Source organism: Lissotriton helveticus, chromosome 8 (assembly GCF_964261635.1).
Source record: "Lissotriton helveticus chromosome 8, aLisHel1.1, whole genome shotgun sequence".
Taxonomy (NCBI): Eukaryota; Metazoa; Chordata; class Amphibia; order Caudata; family Salamandridae; genus Lissotriton; species Lissotriton helveticus.
The window spans coordinates 1217210023-1217233791 of record NC_136069.1 but is presented as its reverse complement, the minus strand read 5'-3'; the positions used below and the strand labels follow the sequence as shown (position 1 = coordinate 1217233791).

At 46.6% G+C, this 23769-nt stretch overlaps 1 protein-coding gene across 3 annotated transcripts in view; it reads left to right on the top strand.

Annotated features, from left to right (window-relative positions):
* LOC144773252 (ATP-binding cassette sub-family C member 5-like) overlaps positions 1–23769 on the top strand; it is a 2136031-nt gene that overhangs the window by 934461 nt on the left and 1177801 nt on the right. For all 3 annotated transcript variants that reach the window (XM_078658154.1, XM_078658153.1, XM_078658155.1), the window contains exon 10: positions 17765–18121. In XM_078658154.1, the coding sequence (XP_078514280.1) occupies positions 17765–18121 (357 nt within the window). The remainder of the gene's footprint in view (positions 1–17764; positions 18122–23769) is intronic.

Sequence of the window (23769 nt, the reverse complement as noted above, 5' to 3'; positions counted from 1 at the left end):
TTTTTGCTGGTGTCGAAAGTAGGATCGGCTTTTATAGTTACCTCCACTTTTTGCTTATGTCATTCTGTTTTTATGACTAGTCTGACTGGGATCCTGCTAATCAGGACCCAGTCACTGTGCTCTCTGCCTAAATTGGACTAAGGTAAGTACTTTGGTACCTTCCTAATTGGCTACTGGTGTACCCTGCTATGTTCCTAATATATGGTACTGAGGTACCCAGGGCATAGGTACACCACGGGTGAGAGACCACTGAAACGGTGATCACGGGCCTGCCATTGCAGCCTAAGTGAGCTGGTGCCAGCACTACTCACCACAGATATATGTTTCCTTATATCCGAGGTCACTGTACTAAAAACCTATAAGTCACCCCTATGGTAGGCCTTTTAATCCTGAAGGCAGGGTGCTGGGTACTAAGTGTGAGGGTGATCTGCATGAGCAGGACACCCCTACAAACCCAGGAGTCGATTCCCCAGGCTTTGTACGTGCGGTCAGCCATTTTATACATATAGTAGGCATCAAGTCAATTATGAGATGTCTAACTATATATGGACTGCACTGAAACTGGTCATGTTTAGTATCAAACCTGTTGGAATCCTGCCCCACCAACGATTCAGGTGTTGTATGTAGGATCCCATGTACTGGGGGGCTCCCCTAGGGAGCCCCCCGTATTTCTGGTACCAGCCTTTCAGGGTATAACAGCACGCTGTTGCTGCTGCTGACCACAGACACGATTCTGCACTCCTCCTGCTGCTGAGACAGGTTTTAGCAGGGGAAGGTAGAACAATAGGTTCCCTGTCACAGGGAGGTGTGACCACCTCCCAGACAGGACTATTGGGCTGGGGTGGGGCGCTTGCCAGTGCCCCAGACTGCTTGAAGGGCACATGTGGTGCCCTCCTTGCATACTCCAGTTGGAACCAGTTGACTCCCACTTTGGCACGAAACTGGACAAAGAAAATGGGAGTATCCTCCCCTCTGTCCAGCCTCTCCTCTGGGAGGGACTCCTGAATCGTCCCATCCCTTTCCTTTGGGTACTTAAGGGCTTACCTGTAGGTTACTCTTCAGATTTGTCATGAGACAAGATTCAGATCCGAAACCACTTTATCTTCAACTGTCTGGGCACTTTGGATTTAGTTGGACTTCACCTTGGGAACCAAGACTGCACCTGGAAGGCTCCTTTTGCTCCTGACCTCGTTGTCCTGCCAGTCTTCTGCATTGTCTGTGCCTGTGCTCTATCCAGGTTCTTCTCCAGGCCTGTGAGCATCAAAGACACGCAAAGTAATCACCCTTGGAGGGAAGGAGTTACTTCTCTGTATCGACAGGCACTGCAACAAAGCTGACCTGTCTGCTGCTCCTGAGCTCCCACGGACTCCGAAAGGCTCAGCAATTCAGGTGGTGGTTCTGCAACTCCCTCGAGGCCAGAACTGTCTTCTCAGCAAGTTTGAAGCCAGTATCCCTCGTCAGAACTGCTGGAGCAGTACTCCTATACACCGTGTTGTCTTGCCATTGCCAAGGCTTGTTGACTCTCTCCTCTAGAGATCTTAGGACTCCAACAAGCTCCAGCCTCCAGCATCTCCTGCTTCCAAGATCCTTGTCCTCACCACATCCCTGCACTGTGGGCATGCATTATTGGTGAGCTGCTCGAGGTCCTCCTGGGGCTCCAATGCCTTCAGCCTGTGGGTCCTCTTTAGGGTCTTCTTTGGCTCTAGTGGGCTCCCCTGCTTGCTCGGGACCTGCTCTGACTCTCCTGCTCTTGTTGAGTACCTTGGACGTTGCTGGTCCCGACACTGCACCTTCTTTGTTTGCCTCGTCTGTTGCTGCTGCCAAGGCTTGTTGGTGCTCCCGCTGGACACCGACCCCCTGGCTCTCGACTTCCAAAGTGGGACAGATCATGAATGCCGCCTGGTCTTCCACAGTGTTGTCTGGTTTTCACAGCTGCAGTGACAAGGTCACCATCAACTCTCCTGCATCTTCGTTTATCGGTGGTTATTTGTCTTCCGTGCCTCCTAGTCACTCCAGAGTGCCATAGACTCTGTCCCCTTTGCTTGCAGGTACTCCTCTTCAACAATCCACCCTTGGATTTCACCAACTCTTTCACCTTCTTCGCCATCGGCATCTTCACTGAAGTCCTCCATTATAGTCTACAGTGGTTTCCGACATTACTTCACACCTGTGCACCAGGCTTCACTGGTGTAAGTATCCTTGTTCCTGGGGTATCCATGGTTGGGGTGACTCTACAGCCTTCCATCTTCCACAAGGTTTCAGGGCTCTCTGGGAGGGTTCATTCTTGAAAACTGCAACTGTGACCTCCCCATTGACTTGTATCAAGTATGCAGTCGTGTTTCCACTCTGCCTGGGGTTCCTGGGTATGTACCTTAATTGGTCCCTTGGGTCCTTGCCTTTTCTAAGTCTTCTGGGTCTAGTCCTGACTTTGGTTGCGGTTCGCAGTCCACTTTCTTAGTATATGGTTTGGTCTCCCCTGGAGACCACTATGTATTTGTGCTACATACCTGTTCTACTTTTAAAATATTGTGTGCATATCACCTATTTTTATAACACAACTGTGTGGTTCTTTTTCACTTAACCTACACTTTATGATTAATTCTGGTAAAACAAGCTGCTTAACACTCCTCTTGACGCAGCTTGAAGGCTGCTTTACACAGCTACCACTTAGAGATTTTTCTATGGTGGTCTAAGACTAGTAAAATCCCCATAAGGGTTGTCTGCAGGGTGCTTCACTTAAAAAAGTGTGCACCATATACTAAGCCAGCCTTCTACTAGGGGTTTCAGCAGAGCGCCTTGGGCACCCTGAGGTGAGCGGGAGGGCTCCGGACTTATGCCAGTTTATGCATACTCCTGTAAAGTCATCAAATATGTTAAGCATTTTCAGCAGCCTGGTAATATATCTGTCTGGATCAGCTATGCATTATGCTTTTCTTTGGCCCATATGGGACTCCAATTCCTGAACAGTCTTTTCTTCTTCTTGCAGTTTCTCTGAGCCTATCGCTATATGTAGCCCCCTGATGACTGCCTATCCCCACTGACCTTTCATTGTCTTTAAAGTAGTCGTTTGTAGCTTGACCAATCTGAGCCCTAATGTCCCATTTGCAGAGGATCCATGGGTCCAGTCTCCAGTTGGATCGACCCCGGGTATGTGCAGATATAGCTTTGTCATTAGTAGGTAATGATCAGAGATTCCACTTGTGAGAAAGTGTGTATCCCAATATCTACCCCCCTGTAATGGTGGGGGTAAGAAGCAATCAGGCCTTGAAAAAAAATGCCTGTTGGTGGCCACAAAGGCTGTCAGGAATTGTTGAAGTAGTCTGGTGACAGTGCTTAGAAGCTTTATGGTTGCGAACCTATCCATGTCTTGTTGGGGCGTTTAGTTAACATCCACTCCCATAATCAGGAGCCCCACGGCAGCTGCCGCAGCCCGCAACTTCAGACAGTGGATCGACGACTGCGCCAACTCCCTTGCCCCTCTCAAGAAGCCCTCCAAATGCCACGCCAGCAAAAGAGCCACCTGGTTCACCGACGAGCTCCAGACCTCCGAACGCGCATGTCGGAAACTGGAGAAAATATGGCTCCACGAACTCACACTGGACAACCACACAGCCTACAAGGACGCCACCCGCAGACATCACCACCTCATCAGACTAGCCAAGAGATCCTCCTTCAAAGACCGCTTGGACAACAACGCACACAACAGCAAAGAGCTCTTCAGCAGCGTAAAGGAACTCTACAACCTCATCGCCAATGCCAACGACATCCCGCCCTCACAAGAAATGTGCGACTCACTAGCCATCTTTTTCCACCACAAGATTGCCGACATCCACGACAGCTTCAACACCACAACCTCCCCGACTACGCCAGACTCCACCTCCCCTGTGAACACCACCAGCACCATCCGCCTGACCTCCTGGTCCACCGTCAATGACGACGAGACACGCGAGATCATGAACTCCATCCACTCAGGATCTCTGTCAGACCTGTGCCCACACCACGTATTCAACAAAGCAGACGCAGCCATCGCACCCCAACTATGGAAGGTCATCAACATCTCCTTCGAAACAGCGACATTCCCGGAAAGCTGGAAGGACGCAGAAATCAACGCCCTCCTCAAGAAGCCCAAGGCAGACCCCAAGGACCTCAAGAACTTCCGGCCTATCTCCCTGCTCCCGTTCCCGGTAAAGGTCATCGAGAAAATCGTCAATAGGCAATTGGCCCGCCACCTGGAAGACAACAACATCCTGGACCCGTCCCAGTCCGGATTCAGACAAAACCACAGCACCGAGACAGCCCTCATCGCCGCCACAGACGACATCAGGCGCCAACTAGACGACAGCGAAACATCATCCCTCATCCTCTTGGACCTGTCAGCCGCATTCGACACGGTCTGCCATCGCACTCTAAAGACACGCCTCCTAGAAGCCGGGATCCAAGAGAGGGCCCTTGACTGGACCACGTCCTTCCTCTCCGGCAGAACCCAGAGCCTCCGCCTCCCACCCTTCCGATCCGAAGCCACCAACATCATCTGCGGCATCCCCCAGGGCTCATCCCTCAGCCCGACACTGTTCAACATCTACATGGCCCCCCTCGCACAAGTGGCCCACCATCACGACAACATCATCTCCTACGCCGACAACACCCAGCTCATCCTCTCCCTCACCAAGGACCCACACACCACCAAAACCAACCTCCAAGAGGGAATGAAGGCCGTTGCCGACTGGATGAGGAGAAACCGTCTGAAGCTGAACTCAGACAAGACGGAGGTACTCATTCTCGGACCCACCCCCTCAGCCTGGGACGACTCCTGGTGGCCGACCACACTGGGAACAAAGCGATACAAAAGGGGATGATGGACGGAGCGTTTGAACAAATCAAACACTCACCCCCAGTCAACTGATCTGGGTTTAATCCATCACCATTCTTTAGTTCACTCAGCCACCCCAGTTCAGACATGGCTATATGCAAATCAGTCTGACCCTGTGCCTCGTGGGAACAGTCCAGCCCGAACTGCCAAGCCATGTCTTCCCTGGACCGGAAACAAGCATCCTGGGACCGGTTTCGGATTCATAATCCTCATCAGCCAGGCTATCTTGAATCCAGTGGCCAAGTGAACAAGGGACTCACGTCTGAGCATACCCTACCACACTTAGGGCGAACAAAGCGATACAAAAGGGGATGATGGACGGAGTGTTTGAACAAATCAAACACTCACCCCCAGTCAACTGATCTGGGTTTAATCCATCACCATTCTTTAGTTCACTCAGCCACCCCAGTTCAGACATGGCTATATGCAAATTAGTCTGACCCTGTGCCTCGTGGGAACAGTCCAGCCCGAACTGCCAAGCCATGTCTTCCCTGGACCGGAAACAAGCATCCTGGGACCGGTTTCGGATTCATAATCCTCATCAGCCAGGCTATCTTGAATCCAGTGGCCAAGTGAACAAGGGACTCACGTCTGAGCATACCCTGCCACACTTAGGGCGAACAAAGCGATACAAAAGGGGATGATGGACGGAGTGTTTGAACAAATCAAACACTCACCCCCAGTCAACTGATCTGGGTTTAATCCATCACCATTCTTTAGTTCACTCAGCCACCCCAGTTCAGACATGGCTATATGCAAATCAGTCTGACCCTGTGCCTCGTGGGAACAGTCCAGCCCGAACTGCCAAGCCATGTCTTCCCTGGACCGGAAACAAGCATCCTGGGACCGGTTTCGGATTCATAATCCTCATCAGCCAGGCTATCTTGAATCCAGTGGCCAAGTGAACAAGGGACTCACGTCTGAGCATACCCACACTGGGAACAGCACCAACACCCACTGACCATGCACGCAACCTAGGATTCATCCTTGACTCCTCCTTCTCCATGGCTAAGTAGGTCAACGCCGTCTCCTCCTCCTGCTACAACACCCTCTGCATGCTCCGCAGGATCTACAAGTGGATCCCGACTGAAACAAGAAGAACGGTGACACAGGTCCTCGTCAGCAGCAGACTGGACTACGGCAACGCACTCTACTCAGGAATCCCAGCCAAACACCTAGGACGACTACAACGCATCCAAAACGACTCCGCCCGACTGATCGTCAACATCCCCTGCCACAGCCACATCACCCCCCACCTGAGAGACCTACACTGGCTCCCCGTCGACAAGAGTATCACCTTCAAGCTCCTCACCCACGCACACAAAGCACTCCACAATGCCGGACCTACCTACCTTAACAGCAGACTCAGCTTCTACACCCCCACCCGCCAGCTCCGATCCGCCAGCCTTGCCCTCACCGCTGTTCCCCGCATCCATCGAACAACCTCCGGCTGCAGAGCCTTCTCCTACCTCGCCGCCAAGACCTGGAACACCCTCCCTACCCACATACGGCAGACCCAAGACATACTCACCTTCAGAAGACTCCTCAAGACCTGGCTCTTCGAGCAGTAGTAGCACCCCCCCCCCTCCCTTCAGCGCCTTAAGACACTCACGGGTAAGTAGCGCGCTCTACAAGTACTCTGATTGATTCAGGTATTGAGTGTGTTTGGACAGTGATTATCCAGGGTGCTGTAGAATTGGATGTCGAATAAACTTGTCTTCTTGGTACATTTGCCTCAGTGTTATTACTACACATTTTGCCGATTTTTCTGACTCAAACTCAACCCACGCGTGTGTACGATTACTCATGGAAGCAGTCTCAGGATGTGGCCCATCTGTACTTTTCACCTAAACTTCTACCTGTGCACGAGTTTTCTGGGTCTTACTGGCATCCTGCTGTGGAGGTTGTAAGCCTACGGGGATGAGTTGCCACCCTGCTGTGGTTTCCCCAACTTGACAAAGGCTAGCTGTCAGCAGAACGGGACCGCTCAACGCTTCACTGTGGGGTCAGCGGAGTTTCATCCAGCGAGGTCCTGCAAGTGTTTTGGTAATGTCAGCACTTTTTCACCAGTGTGATGAGCAACGTGACGTGTTGCAGCATGCTGTGTAGCGCAATGTCAGCTATAAAGCTTGAGCACTCAGCCAGGAAGTGCATCTATGTGACGTTACTCTACACCAGGGTTCTTCAATCTGAGGGGGGCGCGGTGCCATCCCTGGGGGGGCGCGGGCTCCACTTCGATCTTCCCTTTGTGCCCATTTCTTTGTCTGGGTGATTCTCCCAGGAGGGGGCCAATTCACGGAGTCGACAGCTTCGGCTGCGGTGCGAGGCAGGGGTCTCCTCTGCTAAAAACGAAAGCAAACAAACAGACACGCTTTCAGTTTTAGCAGAGGAGACCCCTTGCCTCCCACTGCAGCTGAAGCTGTCAGCTCTGTGAATTAACCCCCTCCTGGGAGAGTTAGCTCTTCCCAGAAGGGAGAGAAGGTTTCTCAGAGGTTTTGAGGCACGGGCGGGGTGGGCTCTGGTCCAGGGCCCCAGCCTTTCAAGGGGGGGTGGGAGTGAGGGGGAGTTGGGGCGGGCGGGAGTCCTTCAGTTATTTTGGGAAGGGAGGGAGAGGTTGCAATCCGGGTTTGGGCCATGAATCGGGACAGTGGGCTCTGGTCTGCGGTCCTCAACTCATGAGGATCTTTGTGTGGGCACCGAAGTGTCGGTGTTCAGGGATGTTGGTCTGCAGATTCGAATTTGAATCATCAAATGTGTGAGGGTGGAGTGGTGGATGTATGGGTGGGGGGTGGATGGATGAGTGAGGGGATGGATGGTGAGTGAAGGGGTGAATGGATGGTGGGAGAGAGGATGGATGCATGAGTGGAGGGATGGATGGGAGTGGATGGATGTGTGTATGGTTGGAAGGGTAGATGGATGGGTGGAGGGGTGGATGGATCAGTGAAATTGTGGATGGATCGATGGGGGGGTGGATGGTGGACGAGTCGGTGGGTGGATGGATGAGAGAGGTGATGGATGGATTGATGTATTGATGGGTGAAGGGGTGAATGAATGAATGGATGGATGGATGAGTGAAGGGGTGGATGGGGGGATGGATGGGTGATTTAGGAGGGTGGATGGACGGGGGATGGATGGAGAAGTGAAGGGGTGGATGAGTGGTCAATAGATGGATTCATGAGTGGATGAGTGGGTGGATGGGTGAAGGGTGGATGGAGGGATGGGTGGCTGGGTGAGGGGGGAATGGAGAGAGAGGGGGAGGATGGATGGATGGATGGATGAGTGAGGACATGGATGAATGATTGGCAGAGTGGATGGATGGGTGAGGAGAGGAGCATGGAGATGGATGGGTCAGAGAGTGCATGCATGAGTGGGGGGGAGGGTGGAGAGTGGGATGGATGGGTGGATGGATGAGTGGGGGGTTGAGTGGGTAGACGGATGAGTGACTGGGTGGATGGATGAGTGGGTGGGGGGATGGCTGGATGGGTGAGAGGGTGGGTGGTTGGATGGATGAGTGAATAGATGGATGGATGGGTGGAGGAGTGGATGGATGGGTGGAAGAGTGGATGGATGAGTGGAGGAGTGGATGGATGAGTGGAGGAGTGGATGGATGAGTGGGAGGACAGCTTGGGTGAATGGTTGGATGGATGAGTGGGTGGATGGATGGGTGGAAGAGTGGGTGGAAGAGTGGATGGATTGGTGAGGGGATGGATTGGATGAAGGGATGGATGGATGATGGATGGATAGGTGAGGGGGTGGATGGATGGATGGATGGGTGAGGGGGTGGATGGAGGGATGGATGGGTGAGATGATGGATGGAGGGATGGATGGTGGATGGGTTTGCAAGTGGTTGAAGGGGTTTGGATGTGGATGGGGCTTAGATGGAGGGACGGAATGAATGGTGGGGCAGTTGGTGGATGACAAGGTGTACATGATGGATGGGGAGGGTTGTGATGACTTCCTTTGCTTTCTTGGTGCCATGGGAGCTGTGGTTCAGAGTGGAAGGTATTTGAATTGTTTGGCTGCTCCCTTGCCTATGTGTTACTGTTCTGTATTCTATGTGTGCTCATGTGTGGGATCTATGCATCATGCGTGTGACATTTTGCGTGACATCCAGCTGCTACTTGAATGCGGGGCCCCCGCGAGCAAGGTCGGGTTCCATGTTTTGGGTTCCGCTTGGTGAAGCACCCATGGTGTGTTCCCTATAGTGGGTTCATCACGGCGGTCCTCCCTTTGGTTCACTTGTGCATGGGGCTTTCATCCTACAATGTATTTGTTTATTTGTTGGGGAGTTTGTGAGATTGGGTTCTCAGCACTTGCTGTGTTGAAGACTAGGTACCGTTCAGGACTGGATGTGGAGCACAGCCTGAGCATGGCAGTGGATCCACCCACAGATTGAGAGTCTAGGTGTGGCTGGGCACCGGCACACCCGTCACATTCATGTTGGTGGTGTTGTTGTTGATCTGTGTCCTGTGTAAGGCAGGGCATCCTAGTGGGGAGAATTTGCGCACATTTTGTCTTGGAGGATTGTGTTTTGAGCTGTGTGGTACGCCTCTGTCGTTTCGCCACACCCACTCACAGGCCTGCAGTTTGCTAGGCACTCTTGTTGTGTTGAGCATTGTTTGCCGGATATGGCCTGTGGTGTGCGCGTGGCAGTCGATCATGTGGTGTGCCGGATTCCCGAGGTTTCTGTCGAGTGGTGGGGGGGGGCCCAACGTCTGGGGGAATTCAGCTGGGGGGCTCAACCTGGAAAAGTTTGAAGACCTCTGCTCTACACACATCAGAAGTTAAATTGCTCAACAGAGGAGTGTTCAACATGTAGCGCACCGTCAGATGGGTTGCGAAAGGATATGAAATGCCTGTAACAAACCACCAGATTAGAAAGAGAGGCTAATTTCAATGTTGGACAGAGCACAGTTCGGGTACGTGGAGCACAACATCAGCGGTTGCAATTAAACATGCTCCAATGTTATTGGGGTGCGGTGCTGGCATCAACGTTGCATTTCTGTTACTCAGGTAATATCATGGGGTGGATATTGATGTCGATTATCTCTAGCTCTTGTGACATCGTGATTTTTTTTTCAGCCGACATCTGAAAAAGCTGTGGTATCAAGATGAAACACCAGTCGTTGGTGTGGGTTACACACAGTGTACCATCTGGGGCGCATTGTGGGGCACCCACCGAGTTAGTACACTGAATTGGTACTATGGGTATTTTTTTTACTCACAACAGGACTGGTTGTGTGAGTACTTAAAAAAAATTCTACTGTGGTTGTACAGTTGTATGTGTAATGTAGAAGTGCAGTGTATTATCATAAGGTTAAGCTTCAGAGGGAAGTACTATTTGTATTAGTAGCGGGTGAATGAACAATATGCAGAATGTACATCCACCGCCCCCATTCTTACAGCTTCCAGGAGATCCACCAGTTAAGTGGAAAGTATGGTATTGGGCTTTCACTAAATATTTAGGTGCCTTGGTGGGGGGGTAGGGGTGATTTGGTGCGGAACGGAAAAGGTACATTCTTGAGCACAATTTGGGATTTGATATTTGATATTTATGGGGTTTTATAAAGCGCGAACATTCGCTCCCAGGGGAGCATCTTGGCGCTGAGCTAGCGAACAGTAGGTAGATGAAAAATGAAGTAGGTGAGGGGGAGGATGTTCATGAACATCAGCCGACTTTGAAAATTGCTGAGGGAGAAGATGCCTTCTATGAGTTTAAAGATGTAGCAAGATGAGAAAAACTATTTGATGTCCAGGCTAACATTGTGGTGTCAAAGCACACCTTTTTTACTAGAGAACAAAAGTCTGATGAGGGCATGGATGCACATGTGGAAGCATTATGTTATGTTATGTTATGTTATACTTTTATTTATATAGCGCACGGCTACTCAACTAGAGTGTCCCGGCGCTTTATGTCGGCAGCTCAACCCTTTAAAAAACATAACAGCAAAAATAAAAACAGAAGAAAGACAGAACAATCTAAAGATTAAAAAGCCAAGTCTTCAGGCTTTTCCTGAACATAAACAGACAGGGAATACTGCGTAGGGCAAGAGGCAAAGAATTCCACAGCTGGGGGGCCCTGAGACTGAAGGAGCGACCCCCAGTGCGAGCCTTCCTCACTCGAGGGACCACGGCCATAAACAAAGTTTCCGACCGAAGTGAGCGGGCCGGGCGATAGAAGGCAAGCCTTCGCTGCAGATACTTTGCACCCGAGCCAGAGAGTGCTTTATGCACCAGAGTCAGGGTTTTAAACATAATCCGCTTTCGGATGGGCAGCCAATGAAGCGACTGCACCAACCCGGATGTTCTCGCTCGCCTATGAAGGCCGAAAATGGCGCGAGCCGCGGAGTTCTGCACCACTTGCAGCCGCTGGACCAGAAAGTCCGGGAGACCTAAATATAGGGCATTAGCATAGTCCAATCTAGAACCTATTAAGGCTTGGACAGTGATATTTCTATGCTCCTCTGTAAGCAGAGGTAAGAACTTCCGGAGCATCTTTAAGATACCGAAGCAGGTGCCCGTCAGACCAAGAATGTGTGATCTAAGCGTGAGGTTGTTGTCAAACTTGACTCCCAAGTTTTTGGCCACCAGAGATGACTGAACAGGAGGACACATGTCCGAAGGCCACCACTCACGCCATTCCGGGTCCGAGGCGCATCCAAAGAGCAGAACCTCCGATTTACTGGAGTTGGCCTTCAAGCTGTTCTGATGGAACCAATCGAAGACCCTCCCTAAGCACCCCTGAATACTCTCTCCATCGAAAGCCTGATCTTTCCTGCAGGTGAAAAGAAGTTGCGTGTCATCCGCATAAGACACGATCTGGGCCCCGAAAGCCTCCACCAGTGCCGCCAGAGGGGTCATAAAGATGTTAAAAAGAGTCGGGCTCAACACAGAGCCCTGTGGAACTCCGACTCCCAATGGCGGCATCTCAGCGGAGCTCGGAGAGGCCCAGATCGTTTGTCGACGGTCCTCTAAAAAAGATGTGAACCATTTAAGCACCGTCCCCCTCAGACCGATGTCATAGAGTCTGGCAAGAAGCGCCTCATGGGGGACGGTGTCAAAGGCCGCCGACAAGTCTAGCATGACAAGCATGGCCTTCCCTCCTGCATCCAGTGTCTCCCGGATGACCTCTGACACCTCAAGAAGTGCCGTCTCCGTACTTAAGTTAGGCCAGAATCCGGACTGCGAGGGGTGCAGTAGGTCATTTGATTCAAGGAAGCCAGAAAGAACGCCATGCACATGCTTCTCCGTAAGCTTCGCCAGGGCCGGGAGAAGAGAGATTGGCCGATAGTTGGCCAAAACCTCAGTATCCATGTATCCAGTATTATGTGCATTAGCATCTAAATGTGAGTTTGAAACATTTACCTCTCAATTGATAAGCATTCAAATTGTTGTCAGATGTACAGATTAAAAAGTACAGGACAAACTACTTACATTGGAACATCCATCTTGGCAGGAAACCAGCACCATAGACAAAAGTATTGAGCTTGCTTAGACAACATTCTGGGGTGGTATCACCAACGATTGTTTGGCATGACATTGAGATCAGGGACCAAGGAACAGGTATCTCTAGAGAGTGAGGATAATCTTGATGAAGCAGGAGGTTGGGTCAACATGTTAAAGGAGGGTTTTACAGACAAACTTAGGCACATCAAGGGTTTCAAACACATGGTCAAGGTTAAGGATTTTGTGATACCGGTAAAACATGAATTGCACATTGTACCATTCAGCGTGAGAGATGATTTTGCTGACAAAATAAGAAGAATGTGTGAAACAGGGGTAATTGATCCTAATGATTCTTATTTATGACTTTCGCCCCAAGTGGTTGCGTAGGTAAATAAATGGCAGTTGGAGAGTATGTGTGGTTTTACGCAACTCAAATATAGAGATATGGATGAATTCTCATCCGCAGCCAAGAACTGATGACACAGTTGCTAAGTTTTCAGGAGCTAAGGTATTTTCAAAAATGTACTTGGCATCTGCATACCACTAAGTGGAGTTAAATACTTGTTCTAGACACTTGACTGCGTTTGTATCTCCCATAATTGCTTTTCATTTTAAAAGAATTCCTTTTGGGTTGGCTACTGCAGCTGCCTTTTTCCAGCGTATAATGGAGAAGATTTTAGCGGGAATGGCCAACACAGTTGTGTTTCAAGATGACGTTTTGTTTACAGGGAAAACCAGAGAAGAGCATGACACAAATGTAAAGTGTGTATTGAATAGGTTACAGGAGAGGGGCATAGTTGCAAACAAACAGAAGTGTGTATTTTGAATGGTTTCGTTTGAATATTTAAGCCTTCTCATTTCGCAGGATGACGTTGAACCAAGTCCTGGTTTTTATTGAAGCTATTGTTACAGCTCCTAGTCCTCCCAACAAAGATCAGGCTTCCTCTTTTCTGGGGGAATGTGAGTTTTACTCTAAATGTATACACAACTTTGCTGCAAAAACGGAACACTTGAGAGTACTGTTAAGAAGGGAGATGACGTTTGTTTGGGATTCAAAATGTCAGGAAGAGTTTGAACAATTCAAAAGTGAACTCACAACTGGAAAAATATTAACGCCGTATGATCCATCCAGAGAGTGCAGTGTGTCGGTTGATGCCAGTTTGAGTGGGTTTGGTGGTATGTTTACACAGGTTAAACACTGGTTTGCTTCTCTGGCTTTGGGTCCAAATGAGAACAACTATTTGATAATTGGACGTGAATTACTCGCCTTGTTGGGCAGTTGAAAGGTTTAAAAGTTTCTGTGGAGCAGGTCATTCACATTACTAATGGATCACAAACTTCTTGTTTATATCATTAGTGGACATGTGGTTAAAGATTACACCCCTAGAATGACCAGATTAAGTTCAGAATTGCTTCAGTGCAATTTTAGTGTTGAACATATACCTGGAGGGAAAAACCTGGGGGGTGATTTTTTTATCTAGGTCTCATTTGCCTTTGAGAGTACAGAATACTGCTTTGCTTGAAGATGATGAAGAATGTCTGATTGCAGCTGTAGGTGCATGTTCTAGCGGAGGTTTCTCCGAGAATGAAGGCTTTGAAGAGTTGAAAACTGATAAAAATGCTTAATACTGTTGTCCAGTACATAATACATGGGTGGGCCAAAGAATAAAAATTTACCAGGAGAGATACAACTATTTGTCGAAATCGAGGGTGAGTTGTCTTTGGAAGAGGGTAACATGATTATGCGGGGTGACAAGTTCATTGTGCCAGAAAACTTGGGAGGGCTCATAGTTGATTTAGGGCACAAAGCACATCTGGGTCAGACTAATACTAAGAGGAGGATTTAGAACATCTTCTGGTGGCCGTCTATGGATGTTCAGATATCTGATGAAGTGAAGGGGTGTGTGTCATGTTACACCAGCGACAAAGTAATTAAAACGTGTGTTCCTCTTTGTCACGCTCTTGAGTTGTCAGAAGGTCCATGTATGAAATGTGCTGTGGATTTTGTTGGGCCATTTCACATCTTGCCCAATAAATATAAATATGCTGTGGTTGTTGCAGACACATAGTAAGTGGTGCGAGGTTCAGTTCATGAATGATCCCAACACGGAAGGTGGTAGAAAAAGTCAGAACACATGTGGGAGAGAAGTATTTCCCAAAGACATTGTGTGAGAAAACAGAGTTCAGTTCATTTCTAAAGAACGTAGAGAGTTTTTGCAATAATCAAAAATCTTACATCGCAGGGTTGCACTTTACCACCCACATGCCAATGGTTTTATTGAGCTCATGAACCATATGTTAGTGGAACGTATTCAGTGGGCTGTGAGCAACAGGATGGAGGTTATGAAAGCTATTCAAAGCATGTTGTGGGCATTTAGGACCACACCTAATTGGTTCTGGTTCCGCAGATCTGGAACAATCTACCAGAATCACTTCGGAAAGAAGCGAACCTCCTGCGTTTTAGGAAGTTGTTAAAAACTTTTCTGTTTAGGGAGGCCTTCGACCCAGCTAAATAGATCCTATCACTGGCCCCGGACTATTCCATTCCTTAGGAATCATTGTTGACGGTTTGTTGCTAAGCGCCTAGAGACCTGTTGGTGAGTTGGCGCTATAAAAGACCAAGTTAACAATAACAATAACAATTGCTGGGAAGAGTCCCTTTGAGATCTTAAAGGGCAGAAAACCGACTTTTGAAATGTCTCCAGCTTGGATGAGGAAATGGGATTTGAGTAGTAGGCCTTTTAGCAATATTGAACCTAAAATGGAGTCCAAGTCTCTAGTGGATGGAGACAAAACAAAGGATGAGTGTACAAGGATTCATGAGAAAGGACTTGCATTGCTGGTGGGTGATTGGGTTAGAATCAAACATTCCCATAGGTGTGTCTAAATTTGGTTCACCTGTAAAAGTGGATGCTGTGTCTCATTTTTGTTGTGAGGGTCAAGAAGAAAGATTTGTGGAATATATCAAGAGTGTACAAGTTGCCCAATTAAGTAGTGATTGCACCAGATGATCAAAGTGGGACCAATGACAAGGAGGCGGGTCAACCTGTTGCACCTCGTAAAAGCAACAGAAGGGTTTAGTATATGTTTTCTGTGGATAAATATCACCCTATATTTTTGGTGTACATATGCTCTTTATGTTTCAAGGTGTTTTCTTTATTTCTTTTTGTATTTTTTTGTTCATATTTTATTTATCTTTTCTTTTGCACAGCGATACGTTGTTAAATAGGATTACTTAGTAGTGTATTGTTCCATTGCATGTGGTGTTGTATAACAGCATTGCCATACATTTCATAATGTCATAAAAAAGGAGATGTTATAGTATGCTGTACTCTATTGTTACAGAGGTTCCATGTCATCCTTTATGACATGATGTGTTCTAGGATGGAATGTGTATGTTCAAGTATTGAGTGAGGGTTGGACAATTGGTCTCCAGGGAGCTGTGGAGTTGGATGTTGAATAAACATGTCTCCTTGGTATATTTGCCTCAACCTCATTACTACAATTTGCACTCTGACAGGATTTGCAATTTAGCCTTGAAGAGCACCATATTTTGGAGACATTCCATTTCCGCAGCTCTGCCTTGGCCTTATCAGCGGATCTTCACTTCGCTTATACTGTTTGTGTGTAATCTGGAAATAACAAATTTCTCATAATTGAGTGGCCGTTCTGACATGCTGCTCAGAGGATGGCATTGTGGGTAATTAAGGACCCTTTTGGTAAAATCTCTAGCCCCTGGTCTGAGAGGGGTTCTGGGCACCCTGTGTGGCTTTTCTATCACAAATGGACAGGAAAGATCCTGTGGGCCCACCACCTTCTTGACACATTTTCCAAGAAGCCCTCAGGGTCTTCACAGCCCTAGGGAAGGCCCACAATCCTAATGTTGTTTCATCTGGAACTTCTGTCCACATCTTCCACTCTGGTAGGGAGGTGATCCATGGTCTCTTGTGGCAATTTTGGCCTCTATCTTATTGTTGCAATACAGTCTGAGTGATTTGAAACTGCTTTTCCACTGATGTTAATCTGAAGGAAAGCTTCTTCTAATTCTAGTGGTGGAGTGCAATATCAATCGCCACTGTGTCTATATTATGTTCAAGAGTAGATTTAGTATCACTATTCAGAGGAGGTCCTTAAGGGATCGGTTTGCATCCCCAGTGCCCCCCTCAGCGCCCGATCCGTGGCCCATGTCTCCACCTGCAGATTCACTCCTGGAGGCATAGCACTTAAGCCTGTGGGATTGTGCCGACTTTTGTGCCTTATCACACCCCATCTCAGAGATTACGATGTCACTGTGGCACTAGTCTGGATCTTGGCTCCGTTCTGAGCTCATGAGTTGGGCACCAACCCTCCAGGGTGCAGTGAGTTGGCTCCAGGTGCTCCGGTCTACCATGTCACAAGTCCGTACCCCAGCCCCAATGCTCAGCAGGGGTTTGGGGGGGGGGGCACACCAATGCAGGGCCAAGTCTTGTCCGAGTAGTACGCACCACACAATTCCAGTGGAGATATCCTCTCAACAGCTGCTGGGGGACCCCAGGCTTCCAGACACTCCCAACTGAGTCTCCTCCTCCTGCTCTAAAGTTCTCCCAAGGGGGCCTGATCAAGGTGAGTGGAATACAACACAGTTACTGACCACCTCAGTAGCAGAGGGGGTCTTCCCCCATGACCCAACAGGCCTCCGCTAGGGTTGTCGCCATCCTGGAAGCAAAGCAATCAGTAGGACCCACACTCACTGCTCATGCAGGTCCCGGCATTGCTGTGTCCTCTCTGCTGCTGAGCAGCCCCCTGTGGATCCGTTCCCTGCCTCCTCAGCCACTCAATGCCTCTTTTGCATGTCCCTTCAGCACCGCGGGCTAAGGTTCATGCCACATCTGTCCTCAGAAACCATGTTAGCGTCAGGCCTCGCTGTCCTGACCATTTCTCTCCTCTCTGTCCTCCACCATCATAGATTGCCAGCTTCTCGTCCTGCCGGAAGCTTCCACCATCAGGTTTCAATCGTAAGGGTGGGATGCCCTAGCGGATTCTATCATATGGCTGCCAGGGAGTCTCTTCCTTGGCTGGAGCTCCTTACTAGATCACCACCTTGCTTTCGCTCCGAGACCACACCCCTTGGTGGTGAATTTTGGGTGAATGTTATGAACATAGAGGAAACAACAGCTGTCACAGTGACAATGAAGGGGTAAAGAATGTCAGGAGTATTTAATTGCCAATGTGTTGAGGACAGACAAGAAGGGGTGGTGGTGTTGGAAGGAACGATATGGGATGGGATAATTCTCAGATGAATAATGATATACACTACGTGAGAAAATGCATTTCTATACACGTTCCTTTTGCCCACTAATCATTCACCCTAATGCGATTATATACATTTAAACAGTCTGTACAAGAAATATACTTGTGATTACATTTTCTCAACTAATGATTTTTGTTTGTGTGTGTTTTTATTAATAGAGGCTCTTCTTAATGGAGGAAATGAGGAAAGAGAGAAACAAGCCTGAAAACCCTAATAATATTATAGAGTTTAAAAAGGCTTGCTTATCCTGGGAGTCTACCAAAGAAACGACCGTTTTATTAGGAAAGGCAGAAAACGTCAACAGCAGAACCCTAAACAGTTGCATGAAAAAAGATCAACATATTCTCTGTGAGCAAACGCTGAAGTTATACATGGATCAAGACAACAAAGAAGCCTTGCCAGATGAAAATCAGCCACCTTCAGCGAACACTGTTGACACCACAGCCAATGGATACGAAAGTCAATGTGCTCCACTACTACCAACCCTTTTCAATATTAGCTTTTCTTTGGAAAAGGTTCGTAAAATATTATTTTTCAAAACATTATTGTGTTTTCTACATATTCTAAAACAAGCGTGTTCTGTTGCTCCTGTAGTTGCATAGTGCTCAGTTAGGAGTTGTGTGGCACTGCCATGGTGGCACATCTGCACTTTACAGTAACCCCCTTTCCGGACAATGCAATTATGAGTTTATCCCAGAAGAATTGGGACTATCCACGTGGATGGGTCGAATTCTGCATGGTATTCCCTTTTCTGCGGTGATTGTTGCTCACATTTACCATCTGCACTGCAGGTGGTAGATACTAATGGGGAGAAGAAGGTAGGAAGATGGTGGGGATGGTGTGTTGGGGGTAGAGGAGGCTGTAGACTGACAGGGAGGGCCATCAATCTTTAACTTGAGCTGTTGGTTGCAGATTGACCCCACCAGCACTAGTTTTTGGCGACCAAGACTTATTTTTCATCAACAGACTGAGCCAGAACTGGAGAGAGAAAGTCAAAAAATGGGGGAAACAAGACACAAGAAAAAGACGGAAACACAGTGACAGAGGGAGAAAGTAGGAATTGAAAATGAACCTGCAAGAGTAAAATAAATGTGCTGTAAGTGTAGGGTGGTGGAAAAAGATGCATGAGGTGGAATCAAAACTATACAGTTTTAGCACCCTCGACCTTCAGGTGCACTGGCCGCTGGCTTCCGAGCCTAGATTTGGACCACGCCACTTAATGTTTTGCAAATTAAGCACTGGACCATTATTTACTCCTCTTGCCAGAGTTGAGAGTCAGGCAGGGGCAAAATACACCTCCCAGCTGTAATACAACCTATCCCAAAGAGATTTTTCTGGCTGGATTTTCTAGTTAGTAATATCAGGTTATATAGTTTGAGAACACCCAGTCATTTGTGATCGGGTGGAGCATGCTTCTCCAACTAGTAGCTCACGAGCTACTTGTAGGTCTCCAGTTACCAGTAAGTAGCTCTCATATGTGGAGCATAGCAAATTAGAAGCTTTTGCTTGGTTGAATTAACATATGTATCCCAAAATTGAAAAGCGTAAGTTCGAGATGAAAATGTGTGAATTTTCAGAACTCTTAAGCTGATGTTTGAAGAAAAACGGTTGGATTTCGAAAATATATTTAAAGGTGATATTTGAGTGATAAATCATGAGGTCCTGGGGAAACATTTTCCGAATAATAATGCCTTCGTACTAAGGTCATTGCAACTATGTCTGGTATGCATTAACCATGTAGAGGTGGAATTGCAAATTGACAAAAATTTCTCCACATTACTACTTCCAACCCTGCCCGGTGCACTTACGTGATCACTGCTGGTAATTCTGCATGAGGTAGCCTCTATTATAATCTCTCTGACGTTGTCACTGTTATCACACTAATAACATTTGTAGCTGGGTATGATTTTCATTGAACATAAATAGCTCTTTCTACTGCACCCTGGGGTGGAGCGTATCCCACCGGAAATAAATGTCTGCCTGGCTCCTAATCTGGCCCTTACTGTTTCCGTTTCCACATTTTGCTATTGAAGAATCAGTGGCTTTAAAGACTCGTGACAGGCCAGATTAATGTCCATTGTGGAGCCTCCTCCATCTGATTTACAGATATTGATTTACTTTAACTTTCTAGCAGTTAGCCACGTCACACAATACTAAGAAATGTACCATAACACCCTCTTTCTTTTATAGAACAAATAACCTCTGTGTAAAGTTGCGTTTATTTAAGATTCACATTGGAGTCGCCTCAGATCAATTAAGCAGCCCCCCAAAAAATTCGGACTTCCGGGAAAACAATTCATCATGGACAACCTTTAAGGCGTGATTTATTAATGTGAGAATACTCGTTTAAGGGCAGTAAAGGCAAAACAGAGGTGATGATTCTGGGATTCCCATGGTTTAATTTTTTTTGTTACTGTTTTTCAAGTTCACCTTGACATAAAGCAAAAGAGTCAGGCTTCCGATGTCAGTACACAATAGCGACACATGTATATTTACATTTGTTGCACATTTTATGAATTAGTCTTCTTATCTGCCGCTGTAGCTGTACATTCACAGCATTACTCTTCAGGCCACAAGGCCCAGGTATTGGGCCCACTTGCTACATATCTTCCAGTGTTTCTGAGGGCACCCCCTTCTATCATAAATAGGCAGTTCTAGTAGTATGTATTCGCCTAGACTTTTCTTAAATTCTGCAATTCTTGGGGCTGCTGGATTCCACTAGGTCTAGGTGATAGTCTCGCTTATCCAGGACTATACCAGAGCCCAGGAAAAAATGTGTTATCTGGTTAGACCTGTTGTTTAGGACGTTCAATTCAGCAAACTGTGGAAAGAGAGAAATATGTATACTTGTGACCTCTCTGCATATATTGTCACTGATCCTACAGAACTCTGTTGACACTACAGCTCTACACCTTATGCAACAAATCACCCTCCTCCACAAGAAATCTAAGACATGTAGGCAATGGGTCCCTTTCAGATGTTTTAGGTTTGTCCTTGTATAAAAGCCCTGTGAGGATTTAAATTGTATTAAACAAAGTTTCTCTGCTACTGCAATTTCTCTAGGCGCCGTTATTGCTTCTTGTCACTCCAGTGGGCCTATGCCTTTTCCCCATGCTTTCCTGATATTATGGAATGAATCAGGCGTGTTTTTAACCAGTGCTTTGTATATCCTAGATACCATTTTCCTTTCCCCATGATACTTTTTACTTCAAAGGGTTCAAAGTCTGGTATTGTGCCTAAAAGTTTAATGTTCAAGGTTACTGCCCATCTAAATTGCAGATGTTTGTAAAAACACGCATTTTTAAAAGATGAACATATTTTTTGAGCTCCATGAAGGATTTGACTGTACTTTGCATGATTACTGCTCCCAGGGTAGAAATCCCCTGCCGGTCTCACCCTTCAAAATCCTGTAGTGCATCCACTTAGGGGAGCATTGAACCGATCTGGAGCGTGGCTTAGTGTGTTGTCTCAAATTTTAGTGTGAGGAGGGCGGTGCCTCCATATATGAAATGCAGTGGGGAGACATCTCTCAGTGACCACAACTTCTATAAGGTGACTCTCCGCCTGGGCCATACTGTCACTCATTTATCATGAGTAAGTTTGCTACGCCGTAATAGGAGAGAAAATCCACCATTACCAGTTCTCCATCAAAGTTGATTTGCAACATTTATTAATAGACATCCGATGAGTTTTATTTTGCTAGAGAACGTGGGCATGAACTAATGGCAAGCATGTTGGGCTAACCTTAACATACACATTGATAAATTCAGGATCCTTCATTTTGTAATGGACAATTGTCTCTCAATGGGTCTGCAGATTAATCAAGTTACTACAATATGTTTCTTCCCTTTTAATGAGCAAAGGAAATTCTCCCCTAGCTTCCTTGGGAGCACAGGCCCTGGGTGGTACAGGGTGACGAGTTTGGGGGTAATCACTCCATCTACCTCTAATATGTCTGAAATATTTCAACAAGACCTATTTTTGGTCTGTCTAGATTTTCCCCATATCTGAAAATCTTGGCATCTGCTCCACCTTTCAAAGGAAGCTAAGTAAAATGTAAGCACGTTTATTTTTGCTAGCACGCCCTAAGAGATGCAGGTCCAGCATTCCTTTGACTAGCTTCCACTAATGCAGTCTGGCTAGAACTGTAAAGTCTTCCAATAAGGCTTTTCTTATTGTCCCAGTGAGAAGTTTCCGAATAATGAGCTGCTCCTTCTTTGAAGTAGTAACCAAGCTGTAGAATGCTTTGCCTTTGCAGATCAGGTCTAACCTGATTCGTCACATTTCAGAAAGCAGCTTTCTAGGGGACTTTTTTCTAGGTAATAATTAGATCTTCTTTCGGCTGGCCTCGGGTATTCCTTTAATTTTTGTAGTCTCTTCTGATCAACAAAACACCTTTGTTCTACAGGACCGCTAAATAAACTTAACAACTGATACTTTGGCCTTTAAGGAAGCAGGTATTAAAAGAATAAGATGGTTCACTCAAAAATTCCCTACTGTATTTCCAGATGAATAAAAGTCCCTGGTCCATGTAGCTGACACCAACGCTTATGATCGTACTTCCTTTCTTTCCTGAGTCGGTAGAACACATGTGGAGCAGCAGAGAAATTTCTCTGTATTTTTTATGTTTTCGAACTTTGTATCTCGGTTATTGTTATGCCTGATAATAATGGCATGTTTAGTTATGATGGGTGTTGATGCCCACCTAATCGCGCACTGTTCACCTGGTGCTCCGCACCTTATTTATTACGTATATTTATCAACTCTTTAAATGAACTTTTTATCATTGTTATAACATTTACTTTTTAATCATACTTTTCACTTAATCATTTCATCTTGTTATTCACAATATTCATAACAACATGCATTTACGATCATTGTTTTTCACAATATCATATTTTCGTTAGTGCATTTCAACATTATACATGTTACATTTGATCGATTTTTCTCGTGAAGCCCAATGCATTTCGGCACCGTTTGGTGCCTTCATCAGGGGCAATTTCTGCAAAAATAAAATAACATAACATGATGTCAGTGTTGTGTACTGTATTGTACATGGGGGTTCACTTGAATATGGTCTAAAATGTGCATACCTGATAACGCCTGTTGTGTGGTGTTGTATATATACGAATGTCCACCTTTGCCACGAGTTTATCTGTTTAAATACATTTAAAGATCATTTTTGAACTGACTGCATTATCTTGTGTAGACTAAGTTGTGGTATCCTAATATAACTACATACCCCGTAGTCTGCGTTTCAATGCTCTGAAACGACAAATATGAGCGTCTTTAAATGTCTATTCTTATTACCAGCTTCAATTCTCAAAAAAATATATATATATGTTAATGGTTCTACAAAAAATAATAGTGTCCACTTCATACCTTGTCTTCACTATAAATCTCGCTCTGAAAAAGTCAAAAACAAAACCACGTGGTTACTACCATATGTTTAAGTCTTTCCGCCGGCCTCCCCTGATAAACGTTCTGCTCATACCTGCTAATTCTTTTTCTCTTTCCTTCGACCAAAAAATCCGCTGCCCTGTGCTCACTGCTGTGTCCACTTCGTGTGTGATTCGAAAGTTACATGAACTCCGCCAACCCCAAGTGCTGGCGTGGTTGTGGAAATAAAAAACGGGCTAACGGTAAACTTTGCAGCTCTAAATAAAACTTGCAGAGCGCCATCTTGGTGTGGTGAATTATGCCGGTTCGCTATTCCTTCATTCTTACGGTGCCCGCTATTTAAGGTGCATATTTACAATGATAACCTGTAGATTAAAGTGGATCATATTAAGAACCAGTGTCCATGATCATTCTTAGTACTATTCTAAAAACTGCTCGTTTTTTGGTGCGTGTCTATCTACTACATGGGTACCTGACGCATCTACCAATACCTTAATATCTTAAGTGAAATCTTCAATAGTGCCTATTTTATCCTTCATATTGGTAAATGATGGTATATCATGTATTGTAATGTGCTGGACAAATGTTTGTGAGATGTTATCCGAATGTATACTTTCAGGTGATTTTACATTTCCCTCAATTAAATGTATTACCCGTTATACAATCATTTATAAACTCAACTTCCTGGCATCATTTACTTTTCAGAAAATGGGTACATCATGTGCATTCACTATGAATAGTATATAATACCATGATCAAATTT